The 26,974-nt window shown below is 44.5% G+C and overlaps 1 protein-coding gene across 11 annotated transcripts in view; it reads left to right on the forward strand.

Annotated features, from left to right (window-relative positions):
• The window catches only part of SHROOM3 (shroom family member 3), a 306,920-nt gene that overhangs the window by 263,749 nt on the left and 16,197 nt on the right, over window positions 1-26,974 (forward strand). For 10 of the 11 annotated variants that reach the window (XM_044388149.3, XM_044388153.3, XM_044388151.3 and 7 more), the window contains 6 exons: window positions 1,813-1,944; window positions 7,657-10,879; window positions 16,621-16,694; window positions 21,514-22,413; window positions 23,585-24,076; window positions 26,715-26,865. In XM_044388149.3, coding sequence (XP_044244084.2) covers window positions 1,813-1,944; window positions 7,657-10,879; window positions 16,621-16,694; window positions 21,514-22,413; window positions 23,585-24,076; window positions 26,715-26,865 — 4,972 coding nt within the window. The remainder of the gene's footprint in view (window positions 1-1,812; window positions 1,945-7,656; window positions 10,880-16,620; window positions 16,695-21,513; window positions 22,414-23,584; window positions 24,077-26,714; window positions 26,866-26,974) is intronic. The other variant, XM_044388150.3, reaches the window with a different exon arrangement.

A 26,974-nucleotide genomic window follows, 5' to 3' on the forward strand; every position in this document is an offset into this window, starting at 1 on the left:
AGGTTAATAAAGTCAGAGTGAGAACCCATGTCTGACACCTGGGCTAGTAGTATTCTGATATACTGAACACTCAAAGTTTTACCGGTATTAGGGGAATGAGCTTTCGTTTATATAACATAAGCTAATATATTTTCTTCATGGAAAAGAAATAGATGGGCGTGCTTAACAGCTTTATCGTCAGTGTATCAAAGTGGATTCTTGGATCCCATACACGTTTCTAAACTGCAGAAAAATTCCCCTACAGTCTTAGAATTCAGAAGTTTTCATCATGAAATTCCTGATAGCTCACCTCACTTTTTGCCAGAAATAAGGCACAGTCACTCTCTCCTGACTCAGACTTTCTATAGTAGTGTAAAATTTATTCTTAAGTATTGCAATTGAAGGACACCCACTTTTTCCCTTTGGCTTTGTCAACACTTTGTGTTATAAGGGCAGCATATTTAAAAGTTGAAGTCATTGACTTGCAAAGTGAAAAACAATTTTTGAGAGCATCCTGCTGTTTATACCACGTAACTTAGAGCAGTGTTAACATTGAGGTAGCTGCTAATTTTTATGTAGTTCTTACCAAGAAATTAAAATAATGTAATTTATCCAGCATCAGGATATGACAGAGGACTCCAAAATCCCAGAAAGCTTTTTTACCATATAGCCACACAGTCTCTTGGGAGGTGGGAAGGAATTATTGCTCCCATTTTTACATATGGATAAACAGAGGCAACTCTGGCATAAAATGTTACCATGTTGGGAATCTAGGTGAAGTATATGTGGGAATTTTTTTTCCAGATTTATTGGGATATAGTTGGTAAAGAACATTGTGTAGTTTAAGGTGTACAATGTATTGATTTGTTACATTTATAAATTGCAAAATGATTCCCCTCATAGTATTGGCTACCACCTCCATCCTGTCACATAGTTATAATTTCTGTGGCGAGAACACTGAAGATCTACTCTCTTCGCAATACTCAAGTATATGATACAGTATTATTAGTTATAATCACCATGCTGTACATTAGATCCCCAATGTTGTAAGTCTCATAACTTGAAGTTTGTACTCTTTGACCAAATCTCCCACTCCCCTGCCCCTGGTTACCAACATTCTAGTCTGTTATACTGAGTTTGTCTTTTTTAGATTCCACAGAGAAGTGAGATCATATGATATTTATCTTTCTCTGTCTGCCTATTTCACTTAGCATTATGCCCTCAGGGTCCATCCAAGTTGTTGCAAATGGCAGGATCTCCTTCCTTGTCGTGCCTGAATAATATTCCACTGTGTGTGTGTGTGTGTGTGTACGTACATACCACATCTTCTTTGTCCATTCATCAGTTGATAGACATTTAGGTTTCCATATCTTGGCTCTTGTGAGTAATGCTGCAGTGAACACGGGAGTGTAAATATATCTACAAGATCCTAATTTCAATTTCTTTGGATATATATCCATAAGTGGGTTGCTGGATCATGTGGTGGTTCTCTTTTTAATTTTTTAAAGGAACCACCACACTGTTTTCCATAGTGACTGTACCAATTTGCATTCACGTGCACTAGGGTTTATGTAGGAATTCTTTATAGTAAGTTTGCAACATTTTTATGTAAGTCTGAAATTATGTCAAAATGAAAATAAAAATATTGATAAAGCAGAAAATCACAATGGTTAGTAAGAGGAATAAGCAGTAAGATCTACTTTCCAGTATTAATTATTTTTGATCTCTGAGGATACAGCAGTCTCTGCTTTTAAATCTATAAATCCCATCAGTGAAGAAACTCAGCTGAGAATGCTCTTAATGTTGAGCGGTCCCTCTCCTCTATTTCCCCAGGCGCAGTGACCCTGCAGGCCGACCTCACTCTTGGCACTTAACCAAATTTGGGGAGAACCAACCAGATGCCAGCATGATGCAGATAACTCCGGGCACGATTGGCACTCCTTGGCCCCAGAGATACCATTCCAGGTAAGTGGCCCCAGCTGAGATTTGGGGCTTTTCTTCTTTCCTAGGTCTTGTTCCCAGAAAAGAATGTTATCTTCTGTTTTGAGAACATTTTCTTATACTCACCAAGAGTATTAAACCTCTCTACCCACCACCTTCCTCATCCTCTTAAAAATTCCTAATGTATACCAGTTATCTTCATATCCTGGGCCAGACTGGCACAAAGGGAGGCCATTTGAGTTAACCACAGGGTCTGTCCATTCTCAGACATTTCTCAATTACACATGGTAACACTACTAGAAAAACTGACCAACTTCTTCCCTCAGTGCTTACTGTCCTTCTTAGCCAAATATGTATCTGCTTTTTATTGAATGTCTTATTCATGTATTTGAACTCCCCACTCGTTTTTGTCCTTCTGTTAGGCCAGTTATCCAACTTAGCTCCAACCCAAAAACTCAACACACTTAGGGCTGCTCAGTGTGAACATTATCTCACGTGATAACGACATGCCTTCATCTACACCTGTAAAACAGACACAGTATTCTTAACCTCATTTTACAGAACAGGAAATTGAAGCTTGGAGAGACTAATTTGTCCAAGGTCAAACAACTGATCAGGACCTGGGTCCAGACTCAAATCCAAGCCAGGAGTCAGAGCCATGGCATATAACTAACTACTAGTTTTACTTCCTCTGTGTCTCTAGTCATTTTATCAGTCAAGGTTCAGTCAGAAAAAGGCAAGGCCACCGCCAGTGTCATGGGAGAAGGGATTTATTGTAGTAATCAGACCTGACACAGTTGAGAGGGAAGTCAAACTTGACCACCAGACATATTATTCAGTCAGGACTCCCCTACATTTACTACAAATTCAGAATCCATGCAAATTTAGAATCCCTCTTCTGATGCCAGGGAGTTAGACTCTGTTGCTTAGGACTTTTTGAAAGTGCTTATATAAGGGTAATGGCAGGGAGGGGAGGGTCAAGAGGATATGGGTCCTATATGCAAATGAGATGCAAGTGCTGATGGGTCAGGTGGGGGGGGGGGCGGGCAAGACTTCTGGAAGGATTACTTAACTAATAGATGGTGGCTCCACCTTTGGCAAGGCCAGGACTCAGAACCCTTAACACTGATGTCTGGTCAAATCAAGGGCCAATTCCTAGACTTCTCACTGATGGATGTGGCTCCTGGCACATCGGGGTAGGCTTCAGGCCACAGAAAAGAATTTCCTGGTGACCCTCCTTGTTACAGACACTCCTCTCCCTTGCCCATGTCCCCCCCAATAACCCTGAAAGAATTTATTCTTGCCATCTGAGTTCAGAGAACAGCCCCACATCAGGCCGCCACCTGTACCAGGCAGAGCACTTTTGCTCTCTGGGCCTTTGGAAAGTGAGATGTGGAGGGCCTTGCAGTGCGAAGGAAAGAAAGCACAGTGGGAAGGCACTTGGGCTTAAATCCCAACTTCACTACCTACTAGATGAGCTTGAGCAAGTCATTTAACCTCTTTGATCTTGTTTTTCTTGTCTGTAAGATGAAATTAATATGTATCCCACTGGATCATAGTGAGGATTAAGCAAAACATGTAGAACATTTAGTGCAGTTCCTGGAACGTAATAAGCACTCAATAATTACAGTTACAGTTATTAGGCTGAAGACTTATCAGAGGCACAGTGAAACCTGATAGTAATTTCAAAGTCAATGGCATAAACCAGCATGCACATAAAATGCAATTGTGTATTAACAGAGTGCTCCTAAACAGTGGGGCCCTGTGGAGCTTCCCAACACCTTAGTTCCCCAGGAGGCCCTAAACCTGGTCATACTGTAACGTAAAACACATGGGCAGAAGTTAAGACTACTGCAGTCAGTGCTTAGATGAGCTGCCTGCAGACACTATGGTGAGTTCCAAGAGAGTTGGCCCCTGGAGAACTGTGGAGCTGGCACCGGAAGTGTAGTGCTCTGAAGGCTGCGTGTCTGTACCTCCCGTGTCCTCCTTCCCGTCCCAACCTCCAGAGGGGTTCAGGCAGGTGGATCTATCACTTTGCCTTCAAATGCAAGCTTTGGGACAGATCCCCCGACCGTCTGCACAAAGGAGTGTAGGGTACAAGGACAAAAGCAAACTCACATTACCCACAGCACTACAGACCTGAGGATTCTCTTCTTGGCCAGCACAGGTCATGCTGGGGTCTGTTCAGTCCACACCTCAGGCTTGCAGCACTGGCAGACGTTTCACCCCAACTCTGTGTTCTGCTCAGAGGGCCTGATGTTGGCGGCTGTCAGTGGAGATGCACTCCAGGTGGCTTTCCAGGGAGCACAGTGACATCCAGTGGTCTGGTGTGCCAAACCAGTTGGTTGGCATCCCTCTGACAGCCTTCCTTTGGTTCTAGAAACCCAATCTCAGTCCTGAGTTTATGGATCTGTTTCTCATTAGGAGGCAGGAGAAGCAGGGAGCTTGGGGGAAAGGGAAGCACAAGAGAAGTGATTTTAACTGCCTGCAAGCTGATTTAGATCTGGATTTCACTGAACCTGTATTTCAGCTGCTTCCTGTCAGACCTGGCTCACGGTCCCTTTGCTGTCCTACAGAATTCTCACACAAAGGTCCTCAGTATTAAAGTACTTCAGAAGAGATCTGGAAAAGTCATGTAATCCAGCCCCTCAGGGGAGGCTGAAGTAACAGTATCAAAATGCTGAAGAACCAGTACTACCTCTCAGGTGATTTCTGGTTATTGGGGGTATAATGCCGAACAAGATAGAAAAAACCCCCACTCTATAATATTTGTTGACCAAGGTCTATTCCATGGAGTAATCATCCTTTAGATGCTCTTTGGAAAAAAGTTCCTAGGACCAAATTAATTTAGAAAACACTGTTTAGTATGTTTTCCTTTTAGAACATCATATGAACAATAGTTTATTAAAGACTCAGAAGTCTTATATCAAATAGAATTATTTAGCCCAGCCTGTTCCAAACATTTGATCATCTAAGTTAGAGAATTCACGATCTATGAGTGTACTTGTTTTCATACACTTGTTTTGTGCTCTTTGCTGTTTTAAGTATTTAGAAAATAAATCTAAACCCACAAAAGAGTAAATATAAGAGTTATATGTTATAAGAATACATGGATCAACCACAGAAGTAACATTTTGTCATGTTTGCTTCAGATCCTAAGCATTACAGACACAATTGAAGTCTCTTTCATATAATGAAAGGGATATAAGGTAATGTCAAGTAGTGTTAAGTACTATGAAGGAAATAAGCAGAGTAACGGGGGTTAAGGATGGAGGAGATGCTCTTTAGATGCTCTTGTGTTCCAGGAAGTCTTTTCTCAAGCAGAGACTTGACTAAAGAAGTGAGCATACCATGTGGTGGGGACAGTGGGTACAAAGGCCCTGAGACATTGGAAGATCTTTCATGGGTTTGAATTACAGGAAGGAGGCCATTACATTGGAGTGCAGCAAGCAAGAGGAGAACAGTAGAAAATGAGGTTGGGAGCTAGCCAGACCATGATAAGAAGCTTGACACACTTATCTTGACAGTGAGGCCATCTCTGTGTGGGCTGGAACTGTTGCAGGGAATGGAGACCTCATCCCAAGTTCTTCTTACCCCCCATTAAACGTGTGATATTGGAAGCAGGAATAGCAAAGATAATAAAAATGACGACTTGCAGAAAGTGGTGAAAGAACCCTGTAGAGGGTGATGTCAGTGCACTCGATGGCACAGCACACCACTCAGTCCTACTCCCCACTCAGCTTGGGAATGGGGATTCCCAAGGGACAGAGCCCTCCCTGAGTAGCACAGACCATGTCACAATCCTCACATGGTACATTCCACCTGAGGTTTGGTGGGTTAAGTTTCCATTAGCCACAGAATGGAACCCATTGTACCCTTGCTCTGCCTAAAGATATTTATACCAGTGATTTAATATTTCTAGACATCATCTACATTTTGAGATGTTAGTAATGACACTTCTTCCCACTCACTATTGAGAGTTTCAGTTCTGTTTATTCACTTTGACTTTTTGTGTGTTCTTGAGTAGATCTGAATTATTCTTTCAGTGAAAGACTGCTAAAGTTCTCAGCAGCAGGGAGGGGGATTAGTGCCTACCACTGCATGGAGTTGGTGAGCAAAACAGCCATGATGGGATATACGGCTTCCATTTCCACTCGAAACATTAGCTCTGAATCTTCTGTTAGAGAAGATAGGGGAAGCGTAAGTGGGTCATACAAGATTATCCTCAACTGAGCTGTCATATACGTTTTTAACACAGTCCCTTCAGTTGAAGGGGAACCGGGAAGGGAGGGGGAACGGGGTAAAATCTGGCAGTGACATATGCCATACCATTGAGTGCCAGGACTGACATTTCTAATCTGGCTGGCTCAAGAGCTGTTCCTTCCTTTCTCCCTTGAATTTATACCTGTCCCTCCCAAAGTGGGATGCTCCATTCAGTACATTGACTTTGTCTAAAAAAGATTTACATTCTTGAGATGAATTGCTGAGAATGTAGTCTGCCTTGAATTCCAGTGCCCGTTTTGAGTCAGAGTATGGTCCTTCCAGTCTCTTGCCACAGACCCTGGATTTAGGCCAGCCATAAAGCATTATCCTATACTTAAGCCAATAAGACACTGTATTTGCTTAAATGAGATCTAGAAATATAATAGTCCCATGATTTTAATAATGCTTAAATGCCTATTCATTAAAAGTACAAAAGCTTAGCAAAAAATTTTAGTGTCTACCCTTCTGTAGAGAATGGTGAGTCACAAACATTTGAACGGTTTCAAGATTGTTCGATTTTTGAACCACTTATTCTTTTGTATATGCCCTCACTCCCCCAACATGCTTGGTGAAGTATATTTTGACGTTTGTAATTAAAGCTAATTATAAGTAGTTTTGTTCTGAGGCATCTCTCTGGGTAATGCCATGCCAGGATTAAGAGTCATTCCCCTTCCCCCGGCAGGCTCTGAAAATCACCTGGAGGACTATGTAAAGGAGAAGGTCTTACCTTTCTAAGTGTATGAAGGAGGCTTTGCTTGGGCTTTGGGAAGTCATCCACAGGTGATGGACTCCTGTATTTAAGACTTCTTATAAAGCTTCCCTCTCCTGTCAGCTTTTTCTGACTCCCATTTCTCTGAATTTCTCTCATTCAGCTTTGTGTTTAGCTTTCTCACTACAAACAAATTGTCTCTAGTGGTTGAGATTCCAGGAAGATTGCCAGGGTATAGCCCTTCAATTCCATAAAAAGGAAAGATATTAACTAAAAACATATACACGTGCACACGAAGTCTCCCTCACCCGGTTCACGTGCCTGGTCTCTTACTAAGCTCTTCCCCTTCTTCCCACAAATAGCCCCAAGAGACACAAAACTGCAGTCTCTCTCTCTCCTCCTCTTCTTTCCTCCCCCACCTCTCATTTCTTGGCACACACAGAATGTCACTTCAGCACCTAGCAAATCACATCAGTGTGTTGCCTGTACCCAGAGGCCATGCGGCTTCCTCTATGCTCCCCCTTCCGCCCCTTGCAAGCCCGGGTGATTAATTAGAGGCCCATAGGGTACAGTGTTGGGCAATTACTCCTAGTGACAACACACAAGAAGGCCGAGCAAGGCCCAAATATGGCCCTTTTCACCCACCCTTCCAAAACCAAACATCTTGCACAAGAGTACATTTATAAGCTGGGTCCTCTGCCCGTAAGCCTCCCAAATGGTAACAAGCTCAGTGGTGCTGACCGCTTTGTCTCCCTTTCTTCTAGCTCCTCTACCAGTGACCTCTCCAACTTTGACCATGCTTATCTGAGGCGAAGCCCTGACCACTGCAGCTCCCAGGGGAGCATGGAGAGCCTGGAGCCCAGTGGGGGATACCCACCCTGCCATCTTCTTTCCCCTGCCAAGTCCACCAGCAGCATTGACCAGCTCAGCCACCTCCATAACAAGAGAGACTCAGCCTACAGCTCCTTCTCCACCAGTTCTAGCATCCTAGAGTATCCACCCCCTGGCATCTCTAGCCGGGAGCGGTCAGGCTCCATGGACACCACTTCTGCTCGGGGTGGCCTCCTAGAAGGGATGAGGCAGGCAGACATTCGCTATGTCAAGACAGTCTATGATCCCCGGAGGGGAGTCTCAGCCGAATATGAAGTGAACTCTTCAGCCCTGCTTCTCCAAGGTAGGGAGGCCCGAGCATCAGCAGATGGTCAGGGCTATGATAAATGGCATGTTCCTCGGGGCAGGGGAGCACCACCCCCATCCTGGAGCCAGCAGTGCCCCAGTTCCTTGGAGACTGCCACTCCCAACCTTCCTCCTAAAGTGGGCGCACCCCTGCCCCCAGCTCGGAGCGACAGTTATGCAGCCTTTCGGCAGCGAGAACGACCCAGCTCTTGGTCTAGCCTTGATCAGAAGCGGTTCTGTCGGCCTCAGGCAAACCCTGCAGGCTCCCTGAAATCTCCCTTCATAGAGGAACAGCTGCACACTGTGCTAGAGAAGAGTCCAGAGAACAGCCCCCCAGCAAAGCCCAAGCATAATTACACCCAGAAGGCCCAACCTGGCCAGCCTCTGCTGCCGACTGGCATCTACCCGGTACCTTCTCTGGAGCCACACTTTGCTCAGGTGCCCCAGCCTTCTGTGAGTAGTAACGGCACGCTCTACCCAGCACTGGCCAAGGAGAGTGGGTATACAGCTCCTCATGGAGCTTGTGACAAGATGGGGACCTTTGACGAGAACGGGAACCAAAATGGATCTAGCAGGCCTGGGTTTGCCTTCTACCAACCTCTAGAACATGATTCAGTGTCCCCAGTAGAGAGGAAACCTGAAACCTCAGCCAAATGTGTCCCCTACAAAGTCCATTTCCCTTCAGTACCTGAAAATGAGGAGGATACCTCCCTGGAGAGACAGCTTACACCTCTCCGAGGCAACAGCTCACATCCCAATGAAAGAAAGAGCGCCCACAGCAACAAACCATATTCTAATTACCACAGCCTCAAATCCCCTCAGGCCTGGCAAGTGGGTGAAGACAAGAGATCTTCCAGGCCCTCGGAGCCTTGGGAGGGTGATTTACATGAAGACCACAATGCCAACCTACAGCAGAGGCTGGAGAGGGAAAGCCTAGGCCAGAGCCTGTCGAACAACTTTGGCAGGACCAAGTCAGCCTTTTCCTCTCTCCAAAACATTCCTGAGAGTCTAAGAAGGCAAAGCAGCTTGGAGCTAGGAGGAAGAACCCAGGAGGGCTACCTGGAGAGCCAGTCTACCTTTGTAGTCAACAACAAGGTAGAAGACTCTGGAAAGAAAGCTGTTCCTGACCACAGGAGCCATCTGGACAGGCCAGTTTCCTATCCAAGACCCGAGGTGAGAACCAGTGCCTTGGTCTCTTTCTCCAGTTCAGAATCAAGGTACGAGGACCCTCCCTCCCCACCCCACCAGCAGACATCCAGTCTGGGCAGGAGGCGGCTCAGCTCCAGCAGCACTTCGGCTCTGCAGGGCTTTCAGTATGGGAGACCCCACTGCTCTGTGCTGGAGAAGGTTTCCAAGATCGAGCAGCGAGAGCAAGGGAGCCAGAGACCCCCAAGTGTGAGCAGCTCTAGTTATGGCCATAACTACAGGCCCAACAGGACACTTGCAACTTCTAATACTTTTGGGAATGACTTTGAGGAGACAAAAGCCAATGTCCGTTTTTCTGAATCCACTGAACCCATAGGCAATGGGGAGCAGCACTTCAAAAACGAGGAGCCAAAGCTGGAAGAGGTTTCCTGGCAGCCTTATGGTCAGCAGTTGAGGAGGGGTGCCGATGTCGGCCGTGGCCCCCAACTTCAAGGCAGTGAGACCCCGAGGCGGGACACCCACCTTATGCGCAGCCAGAGCACCTTTCAGCTCTCCAGCGAGGCGGAGAAGGAGCCCATGTGGCTGGATGAGAGGCCCGGCACGCCCGAGTCACCGGTGCTGGATGCCCCCTTCAGCCGTGCCTACCGGAACAGCATCAAGGACGCGCAGTCCCGTGTCCTGGGGGCCACCTCCTTTCGCCGCCGAGACCTCGAGCTGGGGACACCCGCAACTTCGAGGCCCTGGCGCCCGCGGCCCGCCTCCGCCCATGTGGGGCTGAGGAGCCCAGAGGCAGCGGCTTCGGCCTCCCCGCACACCCCTCGTGAGCGGCACAGTGTGACCCCCGCAGAGGACGGGCCTGCCCAACCCGCTCCCCCTGCCGCCCGAAGGGGGCCGCGCCGGCGTCTGACCCCTGAGCAGAAGAAGCGCTCTTACTCAGAGCCTGAGAAGATGAACGAGGTGGGGATCTCGGAGGAGGCCGAGCCGGTGCCCTTGAGCCCACAGAGGAAGGGGCTGCGGTTCCCGGAGAGCACGGTAGCGGACCGGCGCCGCATCTTCGAGCGTGACAGCAAGGCCTGCTCCACGCTCAGCCTGTCGGGCCCGGAGCTGAAGCAGTTCCAGCAGAGCGCACTGGCCGACTACATTCAGCGCAAGACCGGCAAGCGGCCTTCTTCCGCCGCCGGCTGCAGCTTCCAGGAGCCCGGGCTGCTGCGGGAGCGCGCCCAGAGCACCTACCTGCAGCCTGGCCTCACGGCGCCTGAAGGCCCCAGCCTCGCCTCGGCCTCCAGCCTTTGCTCGCTGCGGGAACCCAGTCTACAGCCCCGCAGGGAGGCCGTCCTCCTGCCGGCCACAGCAGTGGGAGGCGTGGGGGAGTCCCCACGGGTCCCCAGAGATCGAAGCAGCTCTTTCGCTGGAGGCCGCCTCCTAGGGGAACGGCGATGTGCGGACCAAGCCCCGAGGGAGCAGCTCGGTGGAGCTAATAACTATGGACCAAAGGGCACCCAGAGGGTGGACAAGACCCCTGGGGAGCCCTCCCCTTGGGGAGCCGCGTCCAAGAGGGCTGGGAAGTCCATGTCTGCAGAGGACCTGCTGGAGCGCTCAGATGTCCTGGCGGTCCCTGTTCATGTGAGATCACGGTCCTCTCCCACCGCAGACAAGAAGCGTCAGGTATGTACAACCAGAGGTTCTAGAATGGGTCCCTTCGCCCCAGAGCTTTAGTGAGGCTCTCCATCCCCCCCGCCTCTCGCCACTTTAATTTTCCTATTACATGCAAAAGAGTAGCATTTGTTTTCATGGAGTGATTTCTTTCTCGGTGCCCTGATGTGGATATGTAGATATATAGCATTGTATTGAGATCTCGTATAGATCCATATATCTTATATAGAGATATGTATACACATAGATATCTGTGTGTGTGTGTGTGTGTGTACACTTCGTTTTAGGAAGTTATCCACCTCTCAGTGCAAGAATGCATGGTTAGGAAAAGTTAGGGATTATTTTTGCTGGTTTGGTTTTTTTATATTCATGGAATAGAGACTATGTCTAAGTATTTTAAAGATTTTAGCTTTGCATCCTCTGTTTCTGACTTTCGCATTTACAGAACATAAAGAATTATTAACTTTAATAGTTATTGGCTATCCAACTCCTGGCCCTCAGCTAAGTATGCTTTACCTTTGTTATCTCATTAATCCTCACAATCCTCCTGTGTAGTATATTATTCACAACAAACCTATGTCTCCCTGACTCCCATCTGAATTCTTGGAGTGCACCACTTTGGTGAGATAGGAGAATCACAGACTTTCACATTCTCACAAAAAAGGATTTTCTAATAAAGATTTCAAACTATTCAAAGATAATGAAGTGCTTTCCACTGGAAATTTCAGCAGAGCTAGCAATAGAACCTGAGCACGAACTCCCAGGAGTCTGCTAATTTCCCTAATTCTTAGTCACTCCTTGCTACCGGTGGACTGCAGATCAAAGGCCTACGTCATGGATCCCTTCCCACCTAAGAAGATATTAGGAATTCACACCTATGTTAGCACAGGGGAGAACATGCCTCCACTGTCCCTTCTCACATTCTGTTTTCTCCAGCAGAGAAGTCAGTCATTTAGCAAGAATTTGTAGAGAATGTGTTATATGAGAAGTACTGTACTACAAGGTTGAAGGAAACACAGAAGCAAGCAATGCTCATGCCTTTCTGGGGCTCACAACTGAGCAAGGAATATGATGAACTTCTCTATAAATGACTCACCAGACTAGTGAATATTTTGGGACCAGTGATAAATAATATGCTATGGAGGAGAGAGTGATTAATTCTAACTGAAGGCATCTAAAGGCTTCTCTTGAAGGAGATGGTATTTGAACCAGGCTGTGAGGGATGGGCAGGATGTTGACAAAGGATTGGGGGTTGTGTGTGGGAGGAACTAGTTGGTAGAAACAGCTTCAAAGAAAGATTCATACATTACTGCCTGAGAAGTTTTTTGGTGCACTGCTTCTGAAACAAAATACTGTACCCATCTAGATATTTTCTGTTCCAAAATGCCCAGAAATATTTTCTCCCCAGTATAAATGCACAAAAAATTGTAGAGAGGCAGTCCTCCATAACCTTTCACTAACCATTTTCCTTCCCTCAGAATGAAGCACAGAGCTAATTTCTACTCCTTATCCTACCACTAGAACACTTAAAATCCATGGATGTAACATACAATTTCAGCTAGTTTGACGGACTTCAGTAGCATAACAACAACCCAAACATTTTCTCAATTTTTCTTCCCATGTTCTCTAAAGAAAACAGAAATGTTTAGGTGAAAACTAAATCATCTTCTATTTCTTACTATAGTTCATTATCCTCCCTTGGGGAATTGTTGGGATGGCTATGAATGTTACTCTGCTTTCTCCCCAAGTTACTCTGCTTTCTCCCCAAATATTTCTCAAGTCTGGTAAACTGGGAAATAAAGCTAAAACATAGGTGGTGTAGAGAAAGGATGAATTCCTCCAAATTCCAGCTGAATATGTGATGTGAAAAATTTTTTTTAGAAAAGTACAGAACATTATTTACATCCTCTTCAATAAAGTCAGTACCATATTTAGATATTTGATTTAGGGACTTTGATGCCAAAAGGGGAAAATATTTCAAAATAAAATACTCTATCTGTGCTGCTTTGCTCCTATAGATTCTGAAAGCAGATTACCAGCCCCCAGATTGTCACTGTGCCATGACTGTGCTCCAGAGCCTCCTTCTCCCATTCTCCCACCCAGCAACCAAACCTTGCCTGCCCAAGACTGGTCCATGGCAAGGTCTTCTTGCATCTTCTTCATACAGCCATCCTCTACCCTGTTTGTAGAACTAGTTAAAAAACAAAAGTAAAACTAGGCTCCACACGATTACTGTGGTTATTTCAGGATATTATTATTTTTATGTGCATGAATTCCAGAGACTTAACCATTATTATTAAGCTTTGATGAAAGTATTCAATAAGAATTTATCTCATCCCAGCTTTACAGAACTCTGAGGAATTAAGTAACCCTGTAGAAATTGCCTACCTACTAAGTTAAAGCCAAAATATGGAGTCTTTTTCTGGGGCTGGCTTATTCCATGGCATCCTGAACAAATGTTCCTTGCTCCTGCCAACCAGATGCTAATAGAGCAGTATTTTATAAGCTTTTGACAAGGATTCAGTTCCTTTTCAGAAGCCCACCAGTGAGGACAATTTCTGCCTCCTAAACCAGGTTAGCATGGGAATCATCTGTTCATATAAACTGATCATTCTTGCACCTAAATAACTGCAGAAGGCTGCCACCACTCGTAGCCTGAGACCTGCTCACTCCGCAGGCCTGTGCCTCTCCTTACCAGCGGTGGTCCTCTGAAACATGCAGCCTCGGACCGCTTCTCCATTAATTCTTCTTCATTTGAAGTGTAATTGCAGAACAAATGGATATTAGTGATGGAGCTGAAGGACACATCAAATTCTTGCCTATTTCGTACTTTCTATGAAACTTTGGAAAACTTAACCTTTTTAAAATGGGTGGGCCCTGCAAAGCTGCCAGAAAATACCCAAATATTTCTGCTTTGGAAATGGAAATTTACACCTATTCATTGCACAGATTTAGAATCCAGCAAAGGCTATTAAAAAACAAAAATTAAAAAAACCAAAAAACACCTTTGGAGAAATAAGGTCCTTGGCTGGGAGTTGTTTTCTCCAGTTGCTGAGTCAGAGGTTTCTCTGGTTCTCACTGAATACATTGACCTTAGTTCCTGATATATATAAGATGTTCACCATGTGATGGTGTGACAAACATCTTTTAACTGCTGAGGAAATTGCTTAGTTCATCCCACAGTGTTGGATGTAGGCTTGACTCTGTAGAATGCAGCTTGTAAATCATTTTAGCACCCCTCAGGAAGCACCCATTCAAGCTTGTGCATAAATAGAATCACCTTTCCACAAAACGTGAAATTACAAGTAGCCAATAATAATAATAAATGTTTACTATGTATGTACTGGTCATTGTTCTACATGTTTTATAAGCATAAAAATAATCCTTACATCTATGCAAAGAAGTAGATACTATTGTTATGTCTGTATTACAGATGAGGGATCTGAGACACAGAAAGGGTGAGAAATTTACCAAGGTAGTGGGAACAAGGTTTTTGACCCCATGCTGTCTGACTCAGGATTCTGCAAGTCACCATACCATGATCCCTCCTTGAATAAAAAAGACTAGGGGAGGGAGGAGGCAAGAGTTAAATATCTATCTGAAAATGTAAGCCAATGAATTGATTTTAACATTTATTGATTACTGTTATTCCCGTTTAAATAAAATTTTAAGATTTCTCAAATGGATTCCTAAATCATTTTAGCAGATACTTGGAAACTGATATCCAAAGTAGATGAATACTACTGTCTTCATATTTCACTGGCCAGAGAAATAGTAGGATATCTAACTCGGAACCCAAAGCAAAAGTAAGGATCAGGACTCGAGAGACTTTAGGTTGATAATAAAGTTTTACGTTTGCTATGCCTAACAAAGTCTAAGAACAGGGGTATTTTTTAAGTCAGTCATCAGAAGTCAGATAACTAACAAACACAAATAGACATTTACCCAAGTGTCTACTGGAATAACTCTATACCTTGTATTTCTCCCATAGCCGTTGCTGTTTCCTAAATTGCCATAAGTACTTTATTTTCTATAAACTAGTAAGAAGAAAAAGTCTTCTTTGGCAATGATTATATGCCCAAATCAGAGCAAGTAAATGCAACAGAAACTGATCTCCTTGGGCTTGTACTAGGTTGGACTTCTGTCCAAACGATATTGTCATCAACAGATTGAGAGTTCTCTTAATGGTCTAACTTCCTTTAGCTTGTGCACACCCACATAAATATCAACTTAAGCTTGATATTCTGGGGGCCAACTCGTGTGACTACAGAAGTTAAACTCATTCTCATACTGAAATTCAAAGGAAATAAAATGGGAAAATATACTTAATCGTTAGTGGGCAAGGAGCTCAAAGGGGATCTAGAGACATTCCCACTTAATTGCACATTCTTGTCAAGAGGGGGGTGGAACAGGGAAAGACTTTAGAAGGACCATAAGGTTCCATGGAGAACAGGAATTCCCATTCCCTAGAGTGATATTTGAGCAAATTGGAGATACTCAGAACTCCTTTTTCTCAAAGCGCTCAAGTCTGATTGCATCCAGCCCAGCTTCTACTCACTTGTTAAGATTTCAAGGAAAGATCTTCGGCTTTGAAGACATCATGGTTTGAATGCTAACTCCTCTACTTTAACTGTAGGTAAAATACTTAACCTCTCTGAGCTACAGTTACCTTCCCTCTCCTTATTGTTATAGATTAAATCACAGAGGGACTGTTAGGTGCCTGATACAATTCCAGGCACATAATTTGAGGATTTTAAGGTACTTTGCAGTGTCTAGCACTCAGTAAATGGGATAACTGTAATTAACAATATTCACATGCTTGTTTTTCCTTCAGGCCTACTACCACCTTTGGCTCTTTTTTTATTGCCTTTTAGTACTACCACTGACTGGGCAAAAAAAGGGGGGGGGTGGAAAGCCATTAGCCCTTTGGACAGAGTAAATGGTGAAATAAGTTGCTAAAACTAAGTATATGGATCACATGTGGATTTGTTTATAAATAATTAAAAATTAAATGTATTATCAATAGCAACATCATTGTCTTCATCAGGACCTGTTTCACATGGGCCAAATTTTATACTATCAAAAACTCACCAAAAACAAAAAACACCTCACCTACCACACCTTCAGGAAACCAATCTATACCCTTATTAAAAACAAGTAATGACTACTCCTGAAAAGTTACCAAAGTTATTGATATTACATGTGGGTGAGATGTTTTTTCCTGAGGAGAATATACTTCAACCTAATTACAAGCCAGATTCATATCTTTTCTCTAATTATAACTCCGAACATTTGAAATTTTTTGCTAAGTTCAATAAACTATCCTTTCCTTGTCATCTCCCATATTTCCCTAATGCTGTTTCAAAAGTTTGGCCCTTTGAAATAATTTTCATCATTATATTTCAAGTACAGCAGTTATTCTGAACACTGGAGGTAACTGTCATCAGACTTCTGCTTAGAAAATGACTTTGTAAGGAGAAGCACCTGGGGCGACAGACCAAGGTGCAAATCCTAGCTCCGTCATTTGTGGCCTTGAAAAGGGGAACTGCTTTGGGCCTGTCTCCGCTGGGGTTAACAGTACTTCCTGGGGCTTTGGGGGTGAAGTGGGATAGTATGCAACAGTGCTGCGTTGGTGCCTGACACTAAGTAGTAGGCCTCCAATAAATGTTCCTTCTCTTTTCTACCTCCACCCTCTTGGTAAATTTAATTGCTCGTTTGTTAGCAATAACACCGTGCTTTTCTTGTGTTTCAAGGATGTGGTTTTGGGGGAAAACAACAGCTTTGGTCTTGTGAAGGATCCAAGCTATTTGGCTGGCCCTGGGTCCAGGTATGTATGTGTATTTATGAGGCCCTCTGCCTTATGAATGCTGCTGGAGTTAAATGTTCCTCTTCCACTCTACAAGAAAGGGAAAACTGACATTTAGATGTTTCATAGTATTGTACGCTGCCTTTTCAATTTGCCTAGGCCATAAGAAAGTCATTTATAAATACAAAATTTAAAAGTTTCCTAAGAGTGATACTTATTCAGAATAGGCTTTGAATGTGCACTATTGAGGCAGTAGTTGACCTCAAATAAGTCTGGCCTTAGAAGAGTTCAAGGAGATGCCCTTCTTAAACATATCCTGTGGCTGTCACAACTGGGGCCTCACTTGTGTGGTTCTCTTCCGGTTCTGTGCACAAAGGATCAGGTCTGGTGACTAAAACACTAGAAGAATGAGCATTTCATGAACAGCTTCACAGAGCAAGACAAACTTATTAGAAGCACACGAAGTAAAAAATAAAGCTCCCAAATCATGTTTAGGCACTTAGGGATAGAAAACAGAAAGTTTGTTTAATGTTGCCAGCAAGGGGCGCCTGGGTGGCTCAGTCAGTTAAGTGTCTGCCTCTGGCTCAGGTCATGATCCCAGGGTCCTGGGATCCAGCCCTGTATCCGGCTCCCTGCTCAGTGGGAGTCTGTTGCTCCCTCTCCCTTGCCCCTCCCCCTGCTTGTGTTCTGGCCAATGAACAGTCTTTAGAAAGAAAATTGACATCAAAATCATTTCTCCAAGGTAGAAAAATATAGAGTTTGAATTTCTGAACTATTCACATGGAGCTTAAGTAGAAATTTCCAAAGAATTTCTCCTGAAGCCCATGCCTGTATGTAGTTTAATGCAGCATCATAGGGCTCTCTACTGTAATTTATTAGTAGTAATGATAATGCATTTAAATCCTCCCTACCACCTTCCATGTTTTTTTAAGCCAGTTTCTTTTTCTTATTTCATTCAACCATTGTCTCTCTCTTTCTATACTATATTCACCTTCTCAATAAATCAGCCTAATACTGTCACTTAAAAGCAGCCTGTGTGGGGTGCCTGGGTAGCTTAGTTGGTTAAGGGTCTGACTCTCGATTTTGGCTCAGGTCATGATCTCAGGATCATGAGATCGAGCCCCATGTTGGGCTCTGTGCTAGGCGTGGAGCCTGCTTAAGATTCTATCTCCCTCTCCCTCTGTTCCTCCCCTCCCAATCACGGGCTCTCTATTTAAAAAAAAAAAAAAAAAAAAAAAGGCAGCCTATGTAGTGTCAGGAAGTGGGTATTAAGTTACCTTCTTTACTTTTCCCCAGCTACATGCTCTTGCTCCCACAGCTGTGCCTAAAGTGAAAGAAGTATTCAAGGTGAGGCTGAGGACTTTGGTTAGTTTGAGAGCATTGCTTAAAAGTTAGAGACAAAGGAAAACTAATAGTGACCTAGAGCACTGCCAAAAGAGAACTGTCTGAAGTCAGAGGTGAAACTCAATTCAACCACAAACAATCAAATACCTCAATTACAAAAAGAATTTGAGTAGACATTTCTCCAGAGATGATTTAAAAAAAAAAAAAGGCCAACGAGCATATGAAAAGATGCTCAACATCACTGTCAGAGAAACACAAATCAAAACCTCAATAAGATACCACCTCATACCCCCTGGGATGGCTACTATAAGAAAACAAACAAAACAACCACCGTAAGAAAACAAGGGCTGGTGAGCATGTGAAGACATTGGACCCCTTGTGCAAACGTGACTACTAGGCTCCTCCCCGCTTCCCCCTGCCTGCCACTCCTAATTTGTAGCCGGATAATAAATGTCTTTCCCCCCACCAAAAACAATTGTTGGTGGGATTGAAAAATGGTCTCAACTGCTTTGGAAAACGGTATGTATAGGTTCTTCAAAAAAATTAAAAACAGATCTGCCATATCCCCTAGCAGTCCCACTTCTGAGTCTATATCTGAAAGAGTTTCTTGAAAGCAATGTCTCGAACATACCCATGTTCATAGCATCACTGCTCACAATAGGAAAGAAGTGGAAGCAACACAAATGTCCATCAATAGATTTTTAAAATGTGGTGTATATATATATATAGAATATAATTTAGTCTTAAAAGGGGAATTCTGGCACATGCTACAACACGGATGAACCTTGAGGACATTATCCTAAGTGAAATACGCCAGACACAAAAAGACAAATACTCTGATTCCACTTATATAAGGCATCTTAAAGTAGTCAAATCCACAGAAATGGAAGTAGAGGTGTCAAGGGCTGGGAGGAGTTGTTACTTAGTAGGTATAGAGTTTCAGATTTACAAGAAGAGAATGTTCTGGAGATCTGTTGCACAACAATGTGGATATTCTTTTTTTTTTTTTTTTTTAAGATTTTTTATTTATTTATTCGACAGAGAGACAGCCAGCGAGAGAGGGAACACAAGCAGGGGGAGTGGGAGAGGAAGAAGCAGGCTCACAGTGGAGGAGCCTGATGTGGGGCTCGATCCCATAACGCCAGGATCACGCCCTGAGCTGAAGGCAGACGCTTAACCGCTGTGCCACCCAGGTGCCCCACAATGTGGATATTCTTAACACTACTGAATCCATTTAAAAATAGAGTAGTAAATTTTATGTGTTTATCACATTTTAAAAAAACGCTATGAAGAAAAAAAAAATGAGACCAATTGCTTTCAAACTCCATTCTTGAATGTTAGGATTCCTAGATACCTATCAATAGCTGTTTGCCTCTCACACTCTAGTATAAAAGAGACTCAGGGATGCCTGGGTGGCTCAGTCAGTTGAGCATCTGCCTTCTGCTCAGGTTATGATCCCGGGGTACTGGGACTGAGTCCTACATGGGGCTCCCAGCTCAGTGAGGAGCCAGCTTCTTCCTCTGCCTGCCACTCCCCCTGCTCGTGCACTATCTCTGGCAAATAAATAAATAAAATCTTTAAAAAATAACAAAAATTGGGGCGCCTGGGTGGCACAGCAGTTAAGCGTCTGCCTTTGGCTCAGGGCGTGATCCCGGAGTTCTGGGATCAAGCCCCACGTCAGGCTCTTCCTCTATGAGCCTGCTTATTCCTCTCCCACTCCCCCTGTGTTCCCTCTCTCGCTGGCTGTCTCTCTCTCTGTCGAATAAATAAATAAAATCTTAAAAAAAAAATAAAAATAAAATAAAAAAATAAAAAATAAAAAATAACAAAAATAAAAGACACTCAAACAAAATCTTTTACCCTATCCTTTGTTTTTGGAAAAAATACAATCACCAAGAAGCAGCATTCTCAGACAAAGCATTTAACTCAAATACTACCTTCAAAAATAAACAATTTAAGTATGGTTCCTATAAACTAAGAGGATTAAACATAAACTAGAAATACAGCAATGTTTATTTGGGCTTTATTTTAAATAAAGGATAAATATTACATTTTGGTTTTTAGTGATGTCTCTCCTTTTAAAAAGACCTCAAGATACAACTATAATAAAGTGAAGGTACCCACGTTAGTCATTAAAACAGATTCCAGGTACTCCATGTCCTATTAGAGGATGCTGAGTTTAAAAATAGTTTATATCCTAGTCTAAACAGCAACTGGGCAGAGACATTGCTAGTTCAAAAGACATTTACTGGGAGGGTACTTTGTATCAGGTACTGAGGATATACCAAAATGAATATGGGAGGAAAGCACCCAGCAAATCTCCTGCCTTTTCAGTTCACCCATCTGGGAACCCACCAAGAAATACAGAGTAGCCAATCTTAGATATTGAGAGGTTCCTGGTAAAGAAACTGCCTCTAAATGAAAAGGATATTTCAGGGGGAGGGCAAAGTTGCATCTGAGAGAGATAGGCCCTTTAACCATCTGCATTTATAATACAGAAAAAGTAACATCACGAGAAGAGCTAATTTGGTTCTTTGCAGTCTTTCCCTTCCATATGCTGCATTATCCTTGCCTGGCACTCAGACGGTTTTATGGCAGGCCTGTGCTGGGGCTCTGCCTGGGGACTGAGCCACAGCTCCCTCAGGACCCAGATCTGTAAAATGAAAAGTTCCATCTGCTCTCCAGATTTACTTGCATACCAGTAGTCAGGGAGCTCCAAATGTAGAATTTTCAAATTAGGGTGGGTTTGCTGGAGATTGGTTTTATCCGCACATTAACTCTTGTGTGGCAGCAGGCAGTGCTGCGGATTTGTTTTGTTTTCCTTTAGAACATGATAGCAAAAGTATTGGAAATCATTGGGTTTGTCCTCAGAGCCAAGGTAAAGGACAGGTGTTTAAATCACCATGTACCCTATTTGCTCCTTGTTATCAATCTCTCTCTCCAGAGATAATTGCTTATTAGCTCCTTGGGTGAGACTCTTCCCCCTTCTTACTTTCCATTCTAAAAAATGAAAACACTAGGAGACTAAGGGAAAATAGTAAATAAAACCTTCAAATTCAGCAGCCTGAACAGATGCTTTCCAAATAGACCTCTCCCATGGGGATCACACTGGGCGAGAATAAGGCAGCACTCTTTTTCCCAAAGTAGTCCTAAAAGGGGCTGAAGAAATGTACCTGTTTCCTTTCATATCTTGAAGCCTGCCCTGCAAAGCTACCTTATGTGGGATGTGTATGCTGGGGGTGGGGGGCGTGGGGTGGGGAGGAGTGAGAGAAAGCTAATAATAAGAAATGCCTTGTGACCCCAGGTCTATCATTTGACATTTTCCTGTAGGAGTTTATGCCTGTCTGGCGTCTTTGTATGAGCAGCCTGAGGGACAGTGTGCAGTTTCTCTGGGGTCCTTTCCCCTAAATGCTTTTCCCATCTGTGTAATGACCTCTGGGTTCAGTATTTGCCACTTTCTTCTGAGCTGTAACCCTGTGTTTATATCCTGTTCCAGGTCACTCAGTTGTTCAGAAAGAGGCCATGAAGACATGCCATTGCTCAAACACCATCCTAGCCCTCGTTGGGGTGGTTCAAGCTGCAAAGCAGTTGGTGGTGCCTCTGTTCCCAGCAAATGTCCTGGACCCCTGGACCCTCAGAGGCAGGCTAGCAGAGCAACACCTTGCCCTGGGCTGCTGCCCACAGGAATGCCAGGGCATCTCACAGACACCAGGGCTGCACCCCTGACCCCACTCGGCTCAGCTCTGCCTTCCCCTGTTCCCTCAAGCTCACAGGCTGCAACTGATCAACTGACTGGAAGGGACAGTCAGACAGGGCAACAGCCTCTTCCGCCCTACGCCCCAGCAGTGACCCACAGAAGCAATGGGCACAGCCTGGTCCAGCCTGCAAGTCCAAGAGGCCATGAGCCCAACAGCCCAGAGCATGGGATAGAAGAGGCAACAAGAAGGCAGGTCTCGCTGCCTCAGCGGCCTGCCCCGCCTCGGGTGAAGTGGGCCCACGCAGTCAGAGAGGACAGCCTCCCTGAGGACTCTTCAGCACCTGAGTTTGCAAACCAGAAGCACTATAAAACACAGCAGTCTCCTCCAAGCTCAAGCAGCACTCTTGAGGACACGCCTCTTGGGACGCCAAGCACTCCAGGGAGGATCTCCCTCCGAATATCTGAGTCAGTCCTGCAGACCTCCCCACCACCTCGGGAGGACTATGATGATGAAGTGTTTGTGAAGGACTTGTACCCCAATGCCACTTCTAGTCCCACATTTGAACTGCCCCCACCCCCACCACCTCCACTGAGCCAAGACACCCCAGTGAATAGCTTGGACGACTTTCCTCCACCTCCTCCCCAAGCTGTGTATGAGGCAGAGCTGGACAGTGAGGATTACAAGGAGCCCTGTACCAGGTAAGTGGGCAGACTCTGCGTAGGGCAAGCCCCCAGCCAAGGGAGGAAAGGATGCCCCTCTAATGAGAGATTTTCACACTGTGGACTTCCCAGATCCTTCTTCCATTGGCTTCAGGAGAGCCCTGGTATGGAGATTTTTTTCTATATACGCTTAAGTCATGAAACTGGCAGAACAGTTTCATTTGTTTACCTTGGCTAGTTGTTACGTTAGTGCCCAATACTAGCACTGGGAACAAAGGAACAAGAGTACTGAACATGAACACAAAGCCCAGAAGGTATAGTTCACTTCTGTGGACATGGTAAGTTCAGAGGGTCCAAATAAGGAACATCCCTCTTCCCTGCCTGAGTTCTGAATCAGTTGAGAAGACAAAGGAGGAAGACATAGAAGACAAAAATATCACTTTTATTACTGATAGAGCTGATACTGGAAATTATGGCTTCTCTGTGAGTATAAGTGAGCCTCCTGATGCTGAGCCCTAACAGGTTTACCTGCCTAGCCTCAGGGCATGCTAGACACACATTGGTGGTTGTGTGTGTGTGTGTGTGTGTGTGTGTGTGTGTGTGTGTGTATGGAGGGAGACGGGGGCGTATAGATTAGCATAGAGGCAGCCTCACTTAAAAGAAAAAGGCTGGACTACAGACAAGCTATGGTCAACTTTCTTTCCAAAATCACTCCATGTCCATTGGAAAGGATAAAGAACAGAGCTAAAGGTCAGTTAATGTTTAGGGAAAACCTTGTGGAAGCCAAAAGAATGGGTAGAAGCACTTCCCAACAAATACTCCCTGAGAAAAGCGATCTCTAAACCCCAAAAGAACACACTGCCTCTGTGGTAACTGCCTCTAAACACGACAGGAGTGATGTACCACCACTACCCTCTGTTCCCCTGGACCTTTCAGAAAGCTCTGGAATCTCAATGCAACATTCACCAAAACTGAATTCCTACTAGATCCATCCCCCTTAAAAAGTCACACAACTTCCCTGTGACCAACAGCCAGACTGAGGAGAATGCCCTTTAGGACCCTGCAGTTTGGGAGGAATGATAACCTCAGAGCATGACTAGCTTGTCCCCACCATTCCTCACGTGAGAAGCAACAACCCTGATGTGGAAAGGTTAGGCTTCCTACCTTTCTGCTGATTCATCTCTTATCCTTTCTTTCTTAATATCCCTAGCAGCTCCAGCAAATTTGCCAAGGTGACAGTTGCCAAGGAAAGGCCCGTTCCTGGTACAGTCCATTTGGTTGGTAGTCAGACACCAGCTTCCAGATCCCAAACTTCTGTCAAGGGTTCAGAGGTCAATGAGACCCACCCACCTTCCAGCATGGGTGCTCTGCCTCAACCTGATGGGGCTCTTGGCAAGCAGCCAAGCCCTGGGCAGCCACCTCCCATCCACGACCCAGTCTGTGGGATTCAGGGTTTAGAAAAGAATGTCAGTTCTGGCCCTCAGAAGACCTCAGAAGATATCAGAACAGAGGCTCTGGCCAAGGAAATTGTCCACCAAGACAAATCTCTGGCAGACATTTTGGATCCAGACTCCAGGATGAAGACAACTATGGACCTGATGGAAGGTTTGTTTCCCCGAGATGGTAGCTTGCTAAAGGAGAATGGCATACAGAGGAAGGCCATGCAGAGAACTGTCAACTGCACAGGATATGAAAGCAAGAGGTAAGTCCCTGGTAATGCCCGCAAAGAGACTTACATTTAAACTCCTTCCACAGGGGTGGTGGTTAAGTCTAGGACAACTTACCTATGTTTTCCTGCCTCCAGGGATTCTGACCCAAGAGTGACACTCCATCTCAGCCTTAGGAGAATGGCTCTGAGGAGTAGGACGTGGGAAGGACTGACCTTGAGTTATCAGGCACTTGCGCAACAAAAATAGTAATGGTGGTGATAACTGCCATTAATACCGTTAATATTGTTCATGTTCTTTGTGTTAATCATTGTACTTATTTTTTATATAAACATTATCTCATTTAGTCTTCACAAGAACCTCCTGATGTAGCTACCAATTTTATCTCCCTTTTACAAGTGAGGAAACTGAAGCACAGAGAAATTAAGACCATGCCCTACCATAGTCCTAGAACATGTGAGTGGTGGCATCTGGATTTGAACTCATCACTATGGCTGTGCCTGCTCTCTTAATGATTTTACAGTGCTCCCAACTCAGTAGACAAGCAACTGCCCATTCTCTGTCAGAATCACCTTGATAGAGAGCCCCACAGGGGTCCGTGCCCAGAGGGGGGCAGGGGGAAGTGGTGAGCACATCAGAGGCCTCCTCTGATGAGGAGGTGAGCACAGACTGTAAGAAGGATAAAGCCTAGACAAATGGTTTAATTTACTACCTGCCATCCACTTTTCGAGAGTTAGGGTGGATGTTTGCTTCACCTTGAAAATCAAGAAAGATCTGAACGTGAGCGCACTCTTTTGTTCAGCCGGTGACACTCTGCTCCTCAGGCACTGTGAGTGCACGTTTACTGTGGTGTAATGCGTCCCAGCCCCCAGCCACCAGAGTGAGCAGTCTGTATTTTTCTTTCTTTTGATTTCTTCTGGGTTATTGCAGCATTTTCTTGCATGTTTTGATTTCCTTAAAGGACGACTATGGGAAAGGTTTAGAGTGGTTTTTGTTTTCTTTTTAATTTTCAATGAAAGCTATGTGGATTAATGGACTGGAACTCCACAGTTAGTGGCTTCTAGACTAAATAAAAACAGCATTTCATCTAAATTTGGTCTTGCCTTTTAGAATTTTCCAGCTGATTCTAACTAAATCACTAACAGGAATACTATATTTTGATTTGCGGGATGGGGAGAAAGAAAGAGTTATGGAGTCCTTATGGGCTCTTTGATAGGTTGCTGGAGACTCTCCTAACATGAGGCCTGAACTGTTCCCTTATCCATCCCTTTCTTCATACTAGGCAGAGACTAATTAAGGTGAAGTGACTTATCCAGGGTCATATGTTTAGCAAACATTTACTGAGTTCCTACAATGTGCAAGGCAGTCCACTGGGTTCTATGAGGGACGGAAAGATGAGTCTCTGTGGGTGTGCCAATCACTTAACTATGGGTGTTTGTAGTAAACCAAAGTAAGGAGCTTCCAGTCATTCTGTTCTCTGACCACTTGCTGTAGAAAGGCCAAACTTAAAAATACATCCTTAGCAAAACATTTCCTAGCATTATCACTGAGAACTTGCGTTCTCTCAATTTAGAAGTGAAATAAATGGTCATGTAACTTTTGCAGCACCGAGACCTGGAGGAATTTCAAAAGGGTGGCATACGCCATCTTCTGGTGGAAAGGAGCATTGCCCTGTTGTGCATGAGACACGACAAACAGCCTGAGAAGCCGATTGATTTGTAATGCAATGAATATATCTGGGGGGACAAGCGTATCAGAAGACTTTCTAATTTTTTCAATTTCCTGAGTTAAATGTTGCTTAGAACATTTATCATTAAACTATACTGCTTAGAAGAATAGTCCAAGCAGGAAACTAGTAAAAATGATTTTGTGTGGTTCTTTATCCCACAGTAAAATGATGGCCTAGATGTTAAAGTCACCAGATTGAAATACCTCTCCAAGAGAACCTAACCCACTTCCATAGAGTCATTTATTCAGCTGGTAGCATCTGACCTATACTTTGAGAGACAGCTTGGCTACAGTAAAAGAACACGAGATATTGGGTTTCTCAATTCCTGGTTGGTTCTCCAGTCTTGAAACCCCTGCTGTGTAACTGAGGAGTCGACTTCACATCTTGTCCTCACTGACCAGCAGCGGGCTCTAGGTTTCTTAGGCTCATCTGGGGTATCATGCTTACATGAGAAGGAAAAATGGTAAGTGGCCCAGGCAACAATTATAGCAGACGTCGGGAAGATTATGGTGACCCTGGAAGACTAGGAAACAACCTGCAATCTGAGATATGTGCAGCAGCACCTTGAAAATACCTTCAAGGTCATTGAGTCACAGCTCCCCCATGGTCTTTCTGTGAAATAAGGAGTCAACATCGTTCTTACATTCATCACAAAAAAAGGAGAAACACACAGGGAGGTTAAATGACTCACCCAGAGTCATCTGGCAGATCCACAGCCCTGACTCCCAGGCTCCAGCCCGGTACTGCCTTTGGCATTTTCAAGCCCAAGTCTGCCTGGAATCAAGAGCCCTATGCATAGTAATCACTCATTAGTAAATATTTATTCATCCTAATTTCTGGGAAGGGACTGAACAGAATTTTTTACACATTTCTGAATGGACAGGAAGATAGTGAAATGACGCTTCTGGAACGTGTTATGTACTTTTTTGTTCTTTACGACACAGGAGTGAAGACAAGGAAGCAGTGGGCATATTGGTCAACTGCCCTGCCTACTACAGCGTGTCTGCCCCCAAGGCTGAACTTCTGAACAAAATCAAAGATATGCCAGAAGCGGTGAATGAGGAAGAGGAGCAGGTGGATGTCAACGAAAAGAAGGTAAAGGAAGAATTGGGGCCTGTGTTCTGCTGTCCCCAAAAAGATAGTCAAGGTCCTGGCAAGGCTACTGGCCATTTAGAGGACAGGAGAGGAAGAAGGGCCTGTCACA

The sequence above is a fragment of the Ursus arctos genome, unplaced genomic scaffold (assembly GCF_023065955.2).
Source record: "Ursus arctos isolate Adak ecotype North America unplaced genomic scaffold, UrsArc2.0 scaffold_9, whole genome shotgun sequence".
Taxonomy (NCBI): Eukaryota; Metazoa; Chordata; class Mammalia; order Carnivora; family Ursidae; genus Ursus; species Ursus arctos.